General features: G+C 44.0%; 1 protein-coding gene across 2 annotated transcripts in view; it reads right to left on the bottom strand.

The window, feature by feature from the left end:
- Positions 1–15,381, bottom strand: part of SYCP2 (synaptonemal complex protein 2) — a 137,174-nt gene that overhangs the window by 59,759 nt on the left and 62,034 nt on the right. For both annotated transcript variants that reach the window (XM_075901108.2, XM_075901109.2), the window contains exons 20-25: positions 10,788–10,863; positions 10,612–10,669; positions 10,209–10,345; positions 9,718–10,094; positions 8,927–9,048; positions 2,693–2,729 (exon numbers count right to left, since the gene is read on the bottom strand). In XM_075901108.2, the coding sequence (XP_075757223.2) occupies positions 2,693–2,729; positions 8,927–9,048; positions 9,718–10,094; positions 10,209–10,345; positions 10,612–10,669; positions 10,788–10,863 (807 nt within the window). The remainder of the gene's footprint in view (positions 1–2,692; positions 2,730–8,926; positions 9,049–9,717; positions 10,095–10,208; positions 10,346–10,611; positions 10,670–10,787; positions 10,864–15,381) is intronic.

The raw sequence follows: 15,381 nt of genomic DNA, 5'->3' as shown, positions 1-15,381 counted from the left end.
AAAAAGTGCTTTTTTAATGGCATAAATTCCTACTAAGAATAAGAACAGTAATTACTAATAAGTTATTAACAAATATCATCCAAGTTATTAATAAATAACTTATAAACCTCTACCTTTTCCCTCTGCTGCCATGTCTTCTCCCCTTGTTCCATCAGCTCCCCTGGTGCCTGCTGCCCCCCAACCCCTCACCTCCTCTGCTGTCCTGACTCCTGCCCTTCTCACTGCCCTCAGCCTTCCTGAGACCTGCCCCCCTCCACCAGCCCTTCTCTCCCCCATGCCCACTCCTCCAGTAGCCCCACTCTGATCATGTGAGCTACCTCTCTTCATCCCCTCTCCTAACACCTCCTTCTACACAACTGCCCTGCCTCTCTCCTCTGGTGCTGGTCCCTCACCTGCAGGTGTCTGCCCTTTTTTTCCCATAAAGGCAAAGGCGCTTCAAGTGAATTCCCCCTTTCACTCCCTGCTGGGTCACAATAGCCTTTTCCCTGCCCTGTCAAGCTCCGCCCTATGGACAAGCACCCCTCACTCCTGACCCACAGGGGGAGCAGGATGCAGGGACAGCACAGAGCCAGAGGGGTGCAGGGAACAGTGGGAGGGTACAAGGGTGGCGCGGGGAATAGGATGCACAGAACCAGAGGGACGAAGGGATCGGGGGGAGCAGGGTGTGGTGGAGGCACGGGGAATGGGATTCAGGGAATGGGAGGGGCAGAGGGATCGGAGTCTAGAGGAAGTTCGGGGAACAGGCAGCACAGAGCTGGGGGGGGCAGGAATTGGGGGGGAGCAGGGTGCAAGGGCAGCACAAAGCCAGAGAGTCGCAGGGAAGAGGGAGAGCAGGGGATCCGGGGTGCAGGGTGCGGGACACAGGGGCAGTGTGGGGAACAGGCGGCGCAGAGACAAAAGGCTGCGGGGTGGGCACAGCAAGCCGTGCGGTCGACAGGGAGCAGTCTCTCACCAGTGAGGGGGCTGTGGCTGTGGCAGGACTGGAGCTGGCGGGATGGGGCGGCGCCTGACTGCGCCGCAGCCAGCTCCCAGGGACACGCGGACAGAGCCAAGCTACCGTGGCCCCTTAAAATCGGCAGAGCCACATCATGCCAGCGTCCTGGCGTCTGCTGGCGTCCCGCCCTCTGGCTCACGCCCCGTCTCCTCATGCCAGAGCTGCACACAGGCAGCCTAGTGGCAAGAATCGCCGCACTTCCATGTCCCCGGCCGGCGGATCGGATGGGGCCACACCATCCATAGTGTGGGCTTTGGCCTGCCCCTGCACTTGCCAGCTGGTAAAATCTACTCGCCACGGGCGAGCGGGCGAGTGTGTTTGTTGAGCCCTGTATATATATATGCATATGCATATGCATGCCATGCTTTGACTTGTCTACATGACCATTTAGTTCACCGTGAGAAAGGTGTGATTCTACTCCACACTAGCCTGCTGCATACTAATTGATCATTAAGACCCTACTGATGCACTCTAATCATTCTTTAGTTGTTTTGAAAAGGGGGTGATCAAAACTAAGGCAGACCAAAGTACACTAAGAAACTTTTAGTCATAACTCCAGAGACAGTTTGCAACAGACTATCACAGGGTAGATTCACACCTCAGTTTGCTATATTCTGAATGTTCATGAACTTAGAAATTAGTTTGTAAAATTTGTCATGAGTTTTGAGAATTCTAACTAATGAGTGATGAGGAGTCCTGTGGCACCTTATAGACTAACTGAAGTGTAGGAGCATAAGCTTTCGTGGGCAAAGACCCACTTCGTCAGATGCATGTAGTGGAAATTTCCAGAGGCAGGAATAAATATGCAGGCCAGGATCAGGCTGGAGATGACCAGGTGGATCCAATCAAGGAGGATGAGGCCCACTTCTAGCAGCTGATCTGGAGGTGTGAATTCCAAGAGAATAGAAGCTGCTTTTGTAGTTAGCAAGCCATTCACAGTCTTTGTTTAATCCAGAGTTGATTGTGTCAAACTTAAAGATGAACTGTAGCTCAGCAGTTTCTCTTTGAAGTCTGGTCCTGAAGTTTTTTTGCTGCAGGATGGCTACTTTTAGATCTGCAATTGTGTGTCCAGGAAGATTCCTGCCTCTGGAAATTTCCACTACATGCATCTGACGAAGTGGGTCTTTGCCCACGAAAGCTTATGCTCCTACACTTCAGTTAGTCTATAAGGTGCCACAGGACTCCTCATCGCTTTTGCAGATTCAGACTAACACGGCTACCCCTCTGATACTTAACTAATGAGTGTTACATAAAATCAGTCATTATCTTAGAGGTGGTAACAGCATTACTGAATAGCTATAAAATCACACCCACACATAGCACTGCTGTGAAGAAATAAGGTGGGCACATGCTGCAATATACCAATTTTGGATGTGCCAGTCACTCTTGTATATCCAGACGGAATTGCAAATTAAACAGTACATGATCATTCTCAAAAATGGCTAGGAAAAAACCTTGCGATTTGGTTATCAGTCATTTTTAAATAAGAGCGATTTCATAAACAGGAATGCTTGTGATCTACTGCAGAGCATCTACCAAGTGCCATGTTTTTATATAATTGTACTTAATATTGTTTTCTAAAGTACATTAGGATATTTCAAGTATGAAAAGTGCTGTAATGAACAAAATGTATTGTAAATTCTAGTAGATTATATCACTCTTAAGGTGAAATTTCCATGCAAGAAATAGTAAGCATACCTTAGAGACCTTGGAGCCAGACTTATTTAAACATGACCTAAAAAAGGATTTATCAAATATCAAACAAAAGTATAACAAAAATGTGTTCAATATATCAGTAACATAGTTGAAAGCCTTACCGAGATAAGAAAATATCTGCTTGTATCATAGAGTTCAACAGATTCTAAAGTTAACATATGATTTTATATAGTAAAGTATGTTGTAATATTGTAGTAACTTAGAACTAAGTCTACAATCAATTGCACAATTATAAACCAACTAGAAGATTTACCTGGTTTTGCTTGGGTCCTTAACTCAAATAAGTTATGTCTTTCTTCATTAAATCATTGTTCTGGGTTGGGAATGAGGAGGTTCAATATGCAGGTTGCCCTGGGGAGAGAGGACAATTTCAGCCCTCTCTCAATGCAGCAGCTTGTGGGCCAGGTGAAAAACGCCTGTCCATGTCTTCTGCAGCAGGTCCAGCTGGGGGTCAGGTGCATGTCCCCTGGACTCCAAGCATCATTGCTGGCAGTTACAAGGAACTCAGAGGAGAGCTAGCAGCAGCAGACCGGTCCTGTCTGGTTTAGGATCCCCTTGGTTGGGAAGAGAGGAGCTTAAAATTTCTCTCTCCCAGCCTTGGGGACATACAACCCCAGGGCTTTTAGAGTGGTCCAGGAGTCCTTAAGCCCATGCAGTTTTGTGTCTGTGTGTTTTGCATACAGGGTCACCCCATAGAATGGGAGGTCCTGGATGAGATGCTGGGACTTCATGGACAAGCCTACAGGAGTAGCCATCTGGCCTGCACATGGACATTGCTGATGCCATAGAGCATGCTGCAGAGTACACCATATGAGAAGCTGCTTGCAGCACTGTCCTAGCCATTGAGACCCTCATTGGTAAGAGCCCAGAGCTCCTTTCTGGTGTTATCTGGCAATAAGAACTAAACCTTGGACATTGCCTGCCACATGTTTAAGTCATACCAAGAAATCAGAGCCTGGTGGTTGGCCACATGCAGTTAGAATCTTATGAAGGAATAAAGTCTATGTCCAAAAAGATTGAGGTGTCTCGAGTCTTAATTCCTCTGGATAAGAATGGGTTGACCCAGTCTCTCTCTCTGATTTATGAGTAAATTCAGGGCATGATGTCTATACAGATACATCCTCCCAGCCAAAAGCCATGAGTATTTGCATTCCGCTTTTTGAGATTGAGGGGATCGAGGAATGTGTCTGTCACAATGACTTGGCAATCTTGGCGATCCCCTCAGGCAGGAGTAAGGTGACCACAGCCATTTGGCCCAGTACCCCATATAGGGTATCCCTGGATGCCTCCACCTCTTCTGCTTGGAAGTGCAAGTTCATGGCCACCCTTTTAAAAAGACGTTGTGAGCTCTATTGTCATCCTGTGGGACCACTGGAAAAAGTGCCACTATGGCCTCTGGCAATGATGATGAAGAGGCCTGGGCAGAGTGTTCCTCCTCAAACAGTGGGGGCTGACCCTCTCTTCCTCCACCTTAGGGATGCCCAGCTTAACTGAATCAGGTACTGGAGGGTGGCTAGCAGAGGGGCCCAGCTGAGTCTCCAGTGCTCCAGCCACCAAGTGTATAACCTGAAACCACATGGGAAAACCCCATGGAGTCCAGGAGCATCATTGCCAACGGCATGGTACCAGAAGTCACAATGTAGGCTATGCAGTCATCTGTGGTGATGAAATGAGCGGCACAGGATGCAGAGCCAATGATTGCACAGGAAGGAGGAAGGCTCTGAAGGGACACTGGTCGATCTCTCACTGGCCAGTGCCCAGGATGGAGAGCAGGTGCTATGCTCTCTCCGCCGGCAGTAGCTACTGGATGAGGCCGATCTTGGAGACTGCAAAAAGCATCCATAGCGGTGGACTGGGGTCCTGTGGCAGTCTTTAGACCTACTCTGAGACCAGCAGCTGAGGGACAATGCCCTGCTCCAAGAGAAAGATCGGGACTCATGTCCTAGATAGCACAGTGCTGGCAGATAGTGGTGCTGTGGAGAACAGTGCCATCCATATGGGGATCTATCTCTAGAACAGTAACTCATGCATAACGAGCAGCCGGCTCCAACATGCCTCAGCTGCCAGGGCGGCATGCCTCCAAAGGTATCTGGAGACATTTGAGCTACAATATGCAGTCTGTGTCTCCCTGCAGTGATTATGCAGGATTGTGAGGGGTTCTTCCAACCAACCTTATGGGAGAGTGAGAGCACTGTGAGATTGGTGATTGAGCCACCAACTTGGCTTCCATCTATCAAGGCTCTGGTGCCAGCAGCATTGGCAGGACCAGCAGGCAAATGATGTCCAGTACCACCTGCAATGCCTCTGGGGTGGAAGGAAAGACTTCATGCAGTAATGATTGTTCTTTAAGATGCATGTCCCCGTGGGAGCTCCAAAGTTGGGGTCAGGCTCATCCTGACACCACAGATCGGAGGCTTTGAGAGCAGTGATCGCGCGGGTTGTGCATGCACAAGCAGCGCTCCTGCCTTTGAAGTAGCTCTGTTTTTTCTTTGTGGGCTGCTATTATTGCCCAAAGAAGTGGGGAGGAGGGTAGGTAGTGGAGCACCCACAGGGACACACGTGTTGAAGAACAATTGTTACTGCACAAAGTGAGTAAACTTATCTTTCTTCTTCGAGTGATGTCCGGGCAGGTGCTCCACATTTGGTGACTGTGTAACAGCGACCATTCAGATGGACAGTGGGCTTCGATCCATTGCTACAAATTGTGAAGAAAACCACAGTGGCTATTGCGGTATCTGTTGTGGAGCATGGCAGAATAGTGTAATGCTTTATGAACGTGTGATTAAATAACCATGTCGCTGCTCTGTGTATTTCCTGGAGTGAGACTCCCTTTAGGAAAGCAGCTGATGTTGCCATAACTCTGGTAGAGTGGGTCTTTGGATTCATTGGTAATGCCCTATTCTGGAGCGAGTAGCATATAGTAATGCATGATGTTATCAGCTTTGATATGCGCTGAGAAGACAGTGGTTTTCCCTTGGACCTTTCGGACAGGGATACCAGCAATCTCTGGGATGATCGACAAGATTTAATCATATCCATATAGAAAGCAATTTGCCTTTTAACATCCAGCGTGTGTAATATGGCTTCTTCCTTGGAATGATGTGGTTTTGGATAAAAAGTGGGAAGGGTTATCAGTTCATTGATATGGAGGTCACTTTGGGTAAGAAGGATGGGAGTGGTTGCAGAATGACCTTGTGAAAGGTTGTGTATGGAGGTGAGGCTGGGACAGCTGCAAGTTCACTGACCCTCCCTGCAGAAGTGGTTGCCAGAAGGAACAACGTTTTCATGGTAAGAAAGCTAAGTGGTGAGGTTGCTATTGGTTGGAAAGGTGGTCTTGTGAATGAGTGTTGGACCAGTTCTAAGTCCCACATGGGGGGAATGGGTTTTCGAGGTGGGTGAAGGTTCTGTAGACCCTTCAAGAATGTTTTAGAGATGGTGTGTACAAATACAGAAAACCCATGAACGGGAGGGTGTAATGACCACCATGTACACCCGGAATGAGGAAACTGACACATTTTGTTGTTTCAGGTGCATGATGTATTCCAGTACTTGGTGGACTGGTGCCCTGGATGGTTCGATTGCCCTATGCGCGCACCACTCTGTAAACTGCCACTTGTATAAGTAAGTCTTGTGTGTTGTTTGTCTCCTGCTATGCTATGTTTGGTGGTGAAGAGATCTATCTGTGGTAGCCCCCATCAGTGGAACAGCTTGTGGGTGATCTGGTTATTTAGTTCCCACTTGTGTTCTGTGAGGAAATTGTGGCTGAGGGTGTCCTCCATAATGTTGAGGAAAATTTCCACTTCATCTTTTAGTTCAAATAATCTCAAAAGCATGTTACCTTTGGAAAGCCATCGTATCTCCATGTGAAACAAAAGAGTTTTATGATCCATTCCCAAATCCATGCAAAGAGCATCAAAAAGTTTCGTATTTAAAGCACTGTTCTTCTCAAAATTGACAACTTTGATGGCCAAACTCAATGAGTCACGTAAGTCATCTGGAAAGGTTTTAGCAGCCAATGCTTGTCTGTATATGACACAGTGAGTTGTGGTTACGGCTGGATTTTTTTCTTTCACCAATGTCACAAATCCAGAGCAAAAGCCAAGCACTGCTGGAGTACCATCTGTGCATACACCAAACAGTTTTCCCCATGAAAGTCTATTTTCTTCAAAAAAGTCAGAAATCATTTTCATATCATCAGAAGCCTTTGATGTAGTCATCAATTCCTTTGAAAAAAGCAGTTCTTCTTTCACAGTTCCATTGTTAATTAATGGAACGTAGACAAGCAACTGACAGCATTGTGTTACATCACTGGCATCGTTGCACTGAATTGCAAAAAAAGGAGAAGCCCACACTGCCTCCACAACTTGAAGTTTAAGATCTTTCGCCAGCTCATCAATGCGACATTTCACGGAATTGTCAGAAAGAGAAATTTCCAATAGTTTTTTCTTGCTTTTAACACCAACCACAATATCAGCTGCTTTCAACAAGCAAGGCTTCACAAGAGTTTCTCCGATTATGTGCGCTTTCTTGGCTTTAGTGATGAGCAATGACAGTTCATAAGATGCTTCTACTGCTTTGGCCAACACTTGATGAAAAACTCCAGTAGTGTCCAGCTTCATGTGTTTCAAATTTTGAAGTTTAGCAACACGCTACTTCAAAGGCGGGAGCGCCTCTCTCCGTTCATGCATGCACAGCCCGCTCGATCACTGCTCTCAAAGTCTCTGATCTGTGGTGCCAGGATGAGCCCGACACCAACTGTGGAGCACCCATGGGGATATCACTTGAAGAAGAACCTAGATGCCTGGAGAAGGTGATAAGGAACAAGGAGCACTTCCCCATTCTACTTAAGGTGGTACTTTGTCTGGCACTCAGTCCTTGTCTGTTGGTTGTACGGACTTCTCCTTGCATGAAGGACTTGACCTTGCTTGCCTTCTAGGTCCTCTTTGCCCCATGCTGATTAGTCGATGGCACCGGAGGAGTGCTCCACAGCAAGGTGCTAGTGCTCAGCACTGAATCTGAGCACTGGTTCTGGGGAGCTAAGGTGGACTCCATAAGAAATGAAGATTTTCTGTCCTTTATGGTCCTAGTTCGAAAGGACTTTCAGATGTAGCATATGTTACTGATGTGGGACTCACCCAGACAATGAAGGCAGTTACAGTGTTGGTTTCCTAACTTTCATAGGCCTGCAACAGCTAGCACATGGTTTAAATGTGAGCGATCAGGGCATGCCGCATCCCCAGGCTGTGTCCCTGCAAAGGGACTATCTGCAAAGTTCTAACAACTGCTAAAGAACAAAAAATATTTACAATAAGAGGGAATTAACAGAAAAGAAGCTGCAGTTAAAGGCTGGAGCAACAGTTCCAAGCACCTCAAGATGAAACTGAGGGGAGGTTGGTTCCTGGCGGTGCACTATATAGTATGACACGTGTGCACAACTCCAGGGGGCTTTGGAGCCAGTCCCTGCAGATACTCCCGAGGGAAAATCTCCTGGCATCAATGGATGTGGCGAGCATGAATAGACATGAGAATTCTGCATAGCAGAAGAGAACCAATTCCAGAAAGAGTTGAGCAGGAACTGCCTGCAAAAAAATAGTCCTTAAAGTGAACTAAGTTACAATCCAAATAACTAAGTAACTGCCAAATATCATGAGTTAGGATACAAGCATAACTTCAAGATATGTTGTTTTACTGTTTTCATTTCTTGAAATACTTTTCATAACCAATTCTACATTTTTTCACAATTAGATCAATATAAAAATTATTTAAATTGTGATTCATGGCCTGATTCTCATAGGTGCTGAACAATAATTTCTCCCATTAAGCCAATTTAAGATGCAAGTATTAAGCATCTGTAAATATTGGACATTTGTATGAATACATTTAGAAATAAATAAATTATTGTAGGCTTTAAAGAAACTCAGACTTACAGTTCCTCTGCTAGTGCTCTAAAAATAGCAGAATGGGCAACATTTTAAAGCTGCAGTTAGGTTGTCTATAGTCATTTTGAGAGCACTAGAGCAAGCCCAAGTCTGTCAACCTGGGCTGAAAGGTTTGCTTCAAAATCCTTATTTACAAACTGAGAATAGCTCTGTTGCCCTCCACCTTCTCACAGATTTATGATCTGGACCAAACTCTATTGATTCTTTCTTTGCAAATGCACAAGAAAGTAACTATCAGGCTTTCAAACTATTATAAGAAAAAAAATGTGCACCATACCTGTTAGCTAAAAATTGTCCTGCTTTGCTTGCATGTTCATGATCATCCTTTTGTTTGTATCTGTCACTGATTTTATTTATCATTGATTCTGTTGTTTCTGCTACTTTTTGAGATTTTGCTTTCTGTAACAACAAACTTTGTAAATAACTTGCTAACTTTGGTAGTAAAACATTCAATAAAAGGGCAAAACTGCAGTATGGTGCTACCAAGACTCCATGCAGTTGGCATTCTATCTATGAATCCCTCTGGATTGACCAGGCTTGAGGGCAGTTTTTCCATATGAAGAAAATCAGACCTTTTTACTTGAGCAATGTAAGGAAGCCTTCACAGAAATTTCCCCACAAAATGACTACAGATTTTGATGCAAGTGGCAACAATGCAGACATTTTTATTAGCAAACCAGCTGCATTTAACAGTCAAAGCTTAAAATTCTGTGTCTGACCCGAGATTTAAAGACTTGGGCTTGCTTTGAGGTGTTTCATCAGGAATCTTGTTTTAAATTGTAATACAGTATTCAAAATCATGCCCAGAATAAAAGACTGGTTCATATTTTTAAACAAAAGTAACCCTGTGAAATCAAGATAAATATTTTTAAATTTTACCACAAACCATAAAAGAGTTACATTTGAAACTATGGTATACCCCTCATTCTTCTGCATAAGTATAAACCAAATAATGAACAAATTCAGAAATAAGTAGAATTAAAAGCATTCTACAAAGTTTATAGGGAAATTTTTAAAATATAAAACTATTCCCTTTATGTCAGAGGAACCAAGATGAGAATCTATCACCTTCTCAGATTTTTTCTGATTTGTAGTTCCTTTTCTAAAAGAAACATCAACTTCCTCCTTAGAATTTCTGGCCAACACTGATTGCGTGGAATATCCCAGAGATTTTTCAGTCATTTTAGTTAGATGAGCTGATTTAAAAGATGTTTCAGGTGCAGTGGACACTTCTTCTGTCTGTGTATTTAGTATTTTCTGTTCTAAATGCTTAGAACTATTTAACATTTGTCCTCTCTGTACCATGCAGTTTTCTTCCGGTTTAACAATTTCATTTTGTTTCTTCTTTGATATTTTTCTATTCTGAGCTTGTTGTTTTGGAGAAGTACTTTCAAATATTGAATAGAAAGCTTTTTGTTTGACAGCTCTTTCACTGAGAACTGGACCTAATGCAAACAAGAACATCTTTTTAAGATAAAAAGGTATTTTAAAACATTTGAATATACAAAAAATTATTTGCCATTCACAAATACTTATTACTAACAGGGCATAAGCTTAACCTTGTGGGAATGTATGTCCTGATGATGTACTTCTTTTCTGCTTGTCACACTTTGTTATAAGCGTCTCAGGTACTGAGCATGCCGGTTTTTTCCACATTTTATTTTCATCAGCAGAACTTTCCAAAAGACCAGGCAATCTACAAATATAATCCTATTTTATTTACACTAAATTGCTGTAATTTGGACATTATTGCTAAATTTAACAGATTTAGGTCAAAAATATTTAACAAATAAAAACACTGCTGATTAATAAATGTTAATATCACAGAAACATAGGGCTGGAAGAGCTCTCTGGAGATCATGTATCAAAATCTGAGAAATACTGTGTCTTTGGCAACACTTGAACATATTGCTTTCAAAAAATTGTTTAAATATTTATTTAGGGTTGTTTTATAATACTCACAAAGGGTTGTCATTTCTGCCTACTGGCTGAGAATCAGGAACAATATCTAGTAGTTCATCTAAATTAAACATATAACATTTAACATATTAAACATTAATTTTCTCAGTTTCTTCTGTAAAAATATGAAAACAGAATGATTTAAAAGGAGTATTGTCAAAAATTGCAGAAGTACATACGTAGTGTTGGTTTTTGGATGGTCTCACTATCAGCCTCATTTTGTATCATTTCCAAAACTTTTTCAGCTGACATGTGCTAATGAAAAATTACAAATATATATATATATATATATACACATATTGGTGTGAAGATCTACACTGTTACATACAAAAATACATTGTATTTATAATAGAAGGGTTTTTGGGTTAGAAAATAATGGCTCCCTAAACCTTTTCAGGTACTTTTACATCATTTATTATTCTTATTTTGTTAGAACTCTGCTGAGGGCCTGAACCGAAGTAAACAGGAGTGTTTCCACTGACCTCAATGGGCTTTGAGTCAGACCTTTGGTTTGCAGAAATGTCAGATACCATAATTTGAAGACAATGCCATTTGAGAGATGTAGATGATGGTATTGTTTGATCCATAACATATTTCAGTGTGCCAGGAGGAATTTTAATAAAAATCAAGCAGTTCAAAAGATGATTTTCCAGAGAGTTAGATGCACAATTAAATTACATAGTTGTCCAGAGAAGAGCAACGAGAATGATTAAAGGTCTCAAGAACATGACCTATGAGAGAAGGTTAAAGGAATTGGGTTTGTTTAGTTTAGAAAAGATAATATTGAGGGGGGACATGATAGCAGTTTTCAGATATCTAAAAGGGTGTCATAAGGAGGAAGGAGAAAACTTGTTCATCTTGGCCTCTGAGGATAGAACAAGCAGCAATGGGCTTAAACTGCAGCAAGGGAGGTTTAGATTGGACATTAGGAAAAAGTTCCTAACTGTCAGGGTAGTCAAACACTGGAATAAATTGCCCAGGGAGGTTGTGGAATCTCCATCTGTGAAGATATTTAAGAGTAGGTTAGATAAATGTCTACCAGGCATGGTCTAGACAGTATTTGGTCCTGCCATGAGGGCAGGGGACTGGACTCGATGACCTCTTGAGGTCCCTTCCAGTTCTAGTATTCTATGATTCTACATGCACAAAATACGCTCATGCAAACTGATTGCCTGTAGCAGTGGTTTTCAAAATGCGGGTTACAACCCAGTACTGGGTTGTGGAATATAAAACAGTGGGATTACTTGCTGAGCACCAAGGGACCCTGGTGCTAGACCACCAACCAGGCTGATAAAAGGCCTGTCAGCAATGCTGCTTGGCAAAGGCTGGGTCATGATCCACACTCTGAAAAAAATCCGGGTTAGTCCCTGTGTCAGGAGGCCATCTGCAGATGTTCTGGTTGGGCACATGTGCCAGGGAAGCTGCTGAGGATGCCTGGACCCTGGTAAAGTGGGTATGGACAACTGAAGGTGGGGATACCTGTGCCAAGTTGTAGCAGGTACATATATACACAGTAATCCAGTTAGAGATCTTCTGCAAGGAGGCCCTTAATGTGGGCCCCGGTGGCAACAAAGAGTTTTGTCAACTTCCAAAAGGGCTTGGTGTGCTCTAAGTAGAAGGACAGAGCTTTTCACATGTCCAGAGTATACAGGCATCTCTCTTCTGCCATCTTGTGAGGCTTGGGGTAGAGCCTGGATAGGAAAATATCTTGGCCCATGTGAAAAGAAGACATCACCTTCTGTAGGAAGGCCAGTGGGGCTGCAGTTACATAAGAACATAAGAATCTTGTACAACATAAGTTGTACCTTGTCCTTGTAAAAGAAGGTGTATGGTAGGTCTGAGGACAATGCCTTGAGCTCTGAGATGCTTCTTGCCAATGTTATCGCCACAAGAAATGTCAACTTCAAGGATAGGTGGTTCAAAGGGTTATGCAGTAAGTTTCGAAAGGACCAGAATAAGATCCCATTGTGAGACCAGGTCCTTTTCCTGGAGGTATAGCCATTCTAGCCCTTTCAGGAATGGGGCAGTCATATTGTAGGAAAAATTTCTGCCCCTGCACCAGCTCATGGAATGCGGAGATGGCTGCAATATGCATCTTGAAGGAGTGTACAAGACCTTCATTCCAGACGTGTACCAGGTATTCAAAAATGTCTTGTACTAGTGAGCATGATGGAGGAATGCTGTGCTCCAACACTACTGAGAGAAGTTCATCCACTTAGCCAACCTTGTGGATCGTTTCTGGCTCCCCAGAATGATCCACTGGACCGTCTCATCAGAGCGATGTCCAAAACGGCCTGCAAGGAAGCTCGGGAGATGGTCTTCTCCTTAATAAAGGAAGAGAATTCTACCTGTGGTCAGAGGGAAGCAGGTCTATAAATTTAGAGAGCAAGGTAAAGATATTGTAAGAGTATCTGCTGACCAGAGCCAGCTGGATGACTATGCAGTTTTAACTCCCTTTGTAATGGACAGGAGGCATGCTGACCAGCACCCAGTGACTAAGGGGTTAAACTCAGGTAGCTAGCAAAGGTGTTAGCCAGGGGCCGGGCGAACCAATTGAGATAGAGGGATGAAATTTGAATTGGATATAGATTTCTTGCCTGCTTTCTTTGTGTGGGAGAGAGAAAAAGAGGAGTTGAGACACAAAGAATGATTTAAACCCAGGCAGGACTACCACGTCTCCAAGGAATCTGGGGCATGGGAGTGGACTGAACAAAAAAAGAAAATTGGAAGTAAGTAAGGGGAAAAGTGAATCTAGTCACATTCAGGGTAATTTTTCTTTATTTTGTGATTTGGTTTGAACTGCTCTGTGTGAATCTATGCCTCCCCTCTCCGTTTACCATCGAGCACTGTGCCCAGAAACTTTTCTCTCTGTTTTAATTTGTTTTCCTTAGTTGCTCTGTAACATCTAGCAACCAAGTATGCTTTATCAAATTTATCTTTTGTTTTGTAATAAAAAAATCATTTTTAAGGTGATGATTTGATTCGTGTGTCCTGGTCAGTTTGTGTATCTGCATGCTTCAGACTGAGAGGTCAGCTACAAAAGACTATAATTTGTTTTCCTCTTTTCTTTTTTCAAGCTCTTTTAGGGCAAAAGAGCTTGAGGTATCCTTGGGGGTGGGTTCAAGTGTTCACCACTGATTTTTTAGGGATAAAAATCACTTGATTGTGGCAGCAATTCCCCAAAATCTGCGTATTGTGATTCTGAGGGGAAGTTTTTGTAACCAGTATCTGTAGAGGCAAAGGTGTTTTTTTCCTTTTTGAGCTTTGTGGGCCCTCACCTTCTGCACTCAGAGTGCCAGAGTGTGAAACAGCCCTGATACCTCTGTAGAGTACACTTTTCTACCAAAGATAACCAGTTGCTTAGCCTTCCTATTCTTAGATGAAGGCCCTTGAAACCCTTGTTCTCTATGGTTCATGATGTCCAAAATAAGCAAGTCTGGCAGGGTAAGTATAGAGTTGCTTGTATCACTTTGGAGAGCATGAAGTAGCATCACCTTGTATTGTGTTTCACAGTCAGTGTAATTAAGGCTACGGTCTCCTGTAACTGTTTTCAGTTATTGTCTTAATCAATGGTTAGAGGCTACCCTGGAGGAACCAGCAAGAGCAAAAAAGTCCACCAATGGGTCTGACTCCTCTGCCACTTTCTCTGCCTTAATGCCCAGATCCTGGGCCACCCCACAGATTAGTTGTTGTAGGTGTCATTGACATCTCAGGTTACGCCTTTTCTGGTAACGAGAAGGGCGAGGCTAGAACTGGGCTATGTCCCTCTCCATCTGATGCCATTGATCCCTAGGGTCAGTCGCTGATGGAAGAGTCGACAGTGCAGTTGCTGCAATCATGGAAACTGGTCCCAGTGCCAGGGAGGTCGATGGTGCCTGCAGTGGGTCATGAAGATACCGAGACACTGTTTATGCAGATTCCATTGGCATTGGTGCTGTGTCTATCGTGCCAGGCAGTGATAATGGTGCTGAAATCATTGGTAGAAGATGACCTCCTGTTGGTGCCTGAGCTGAGATCAGGTCAGTGCCTGGAATGATGCTGGACTGGATGGCATTGGACTAGGCACCATATCTGGCAGATGTGGTGCCATACAAGGAGACACAAATATGGCCAACGCCACTAAAGATGGTGTTGACCAATGCCTTGGGAACTCCCTTTGGATTTGACAAAATGCGTAGTGGGTCCAAAAAGGCCCTGTGACATTCTGCTACTGAGGTCACAGCACCTGTTACTGTAGGTGGTGGTCTCTTCTAGATTGAGACCTCTTCCTAGAACGGAAATGACTCTGATTATGAACCAGAAGTCGCCAATATTGTGGATCAAGGAAGCACCGAGCTGACTGATGGGAACTGAGCAATCGGCTAGGCTGTCTGGCAGAGATCAATGATGTCTGTGGGCTTGGCAAACAAGACTAAGACTGTCAGGACATCATTGCTGGCTTTCCAGTGGACTGCACCTGAGGACACGTCGTTGCTGTGGATGGTGGGACTTCTCTCCCCTAAGTGGGGATGACATACAGTGAAGTGCATTAAGTTGATTGCCGCCTCAAAAGCCTCTGGCACTGAGGGAAGTGGAAGGGGCTAATCCACCCGGCCCAGAGATCCCTGAAACTGTGGCCTCAACTTCTCTTCTCCTTTCCCCTGCAGGGACTTGGTCGGGCCTCCCAGGGTCACATTTCTTTGGACTTTGATGAAGTCCTGCCATCGGGATTCTTTCACTTCTGAGGCACAGGTGAGTGTGAACAGTGCCTTTCAGAAGGGCCTCTCTCAGACC

Source organism: Pelodiscus sinensis, chromosome 17, assembly GCF_052426305.1.
Source record: "Pelodiscus sinensis isolate ZL-2025 chromosome 17, ASM5242630v1, whole genome shotgun sequence".
Taxonomy (NCBI): domain Eukaryota; kingdom Metazoa; phylum Chordata; order Testudines; family Trionychidae; genus Pelodiscus; species Pelodiscus sinensis.
The sequence above is the reverse complement of the archived record's forward strand: the minus strand, read 5'-3'. Positions and strand labels throughout refer to the sequence as shown.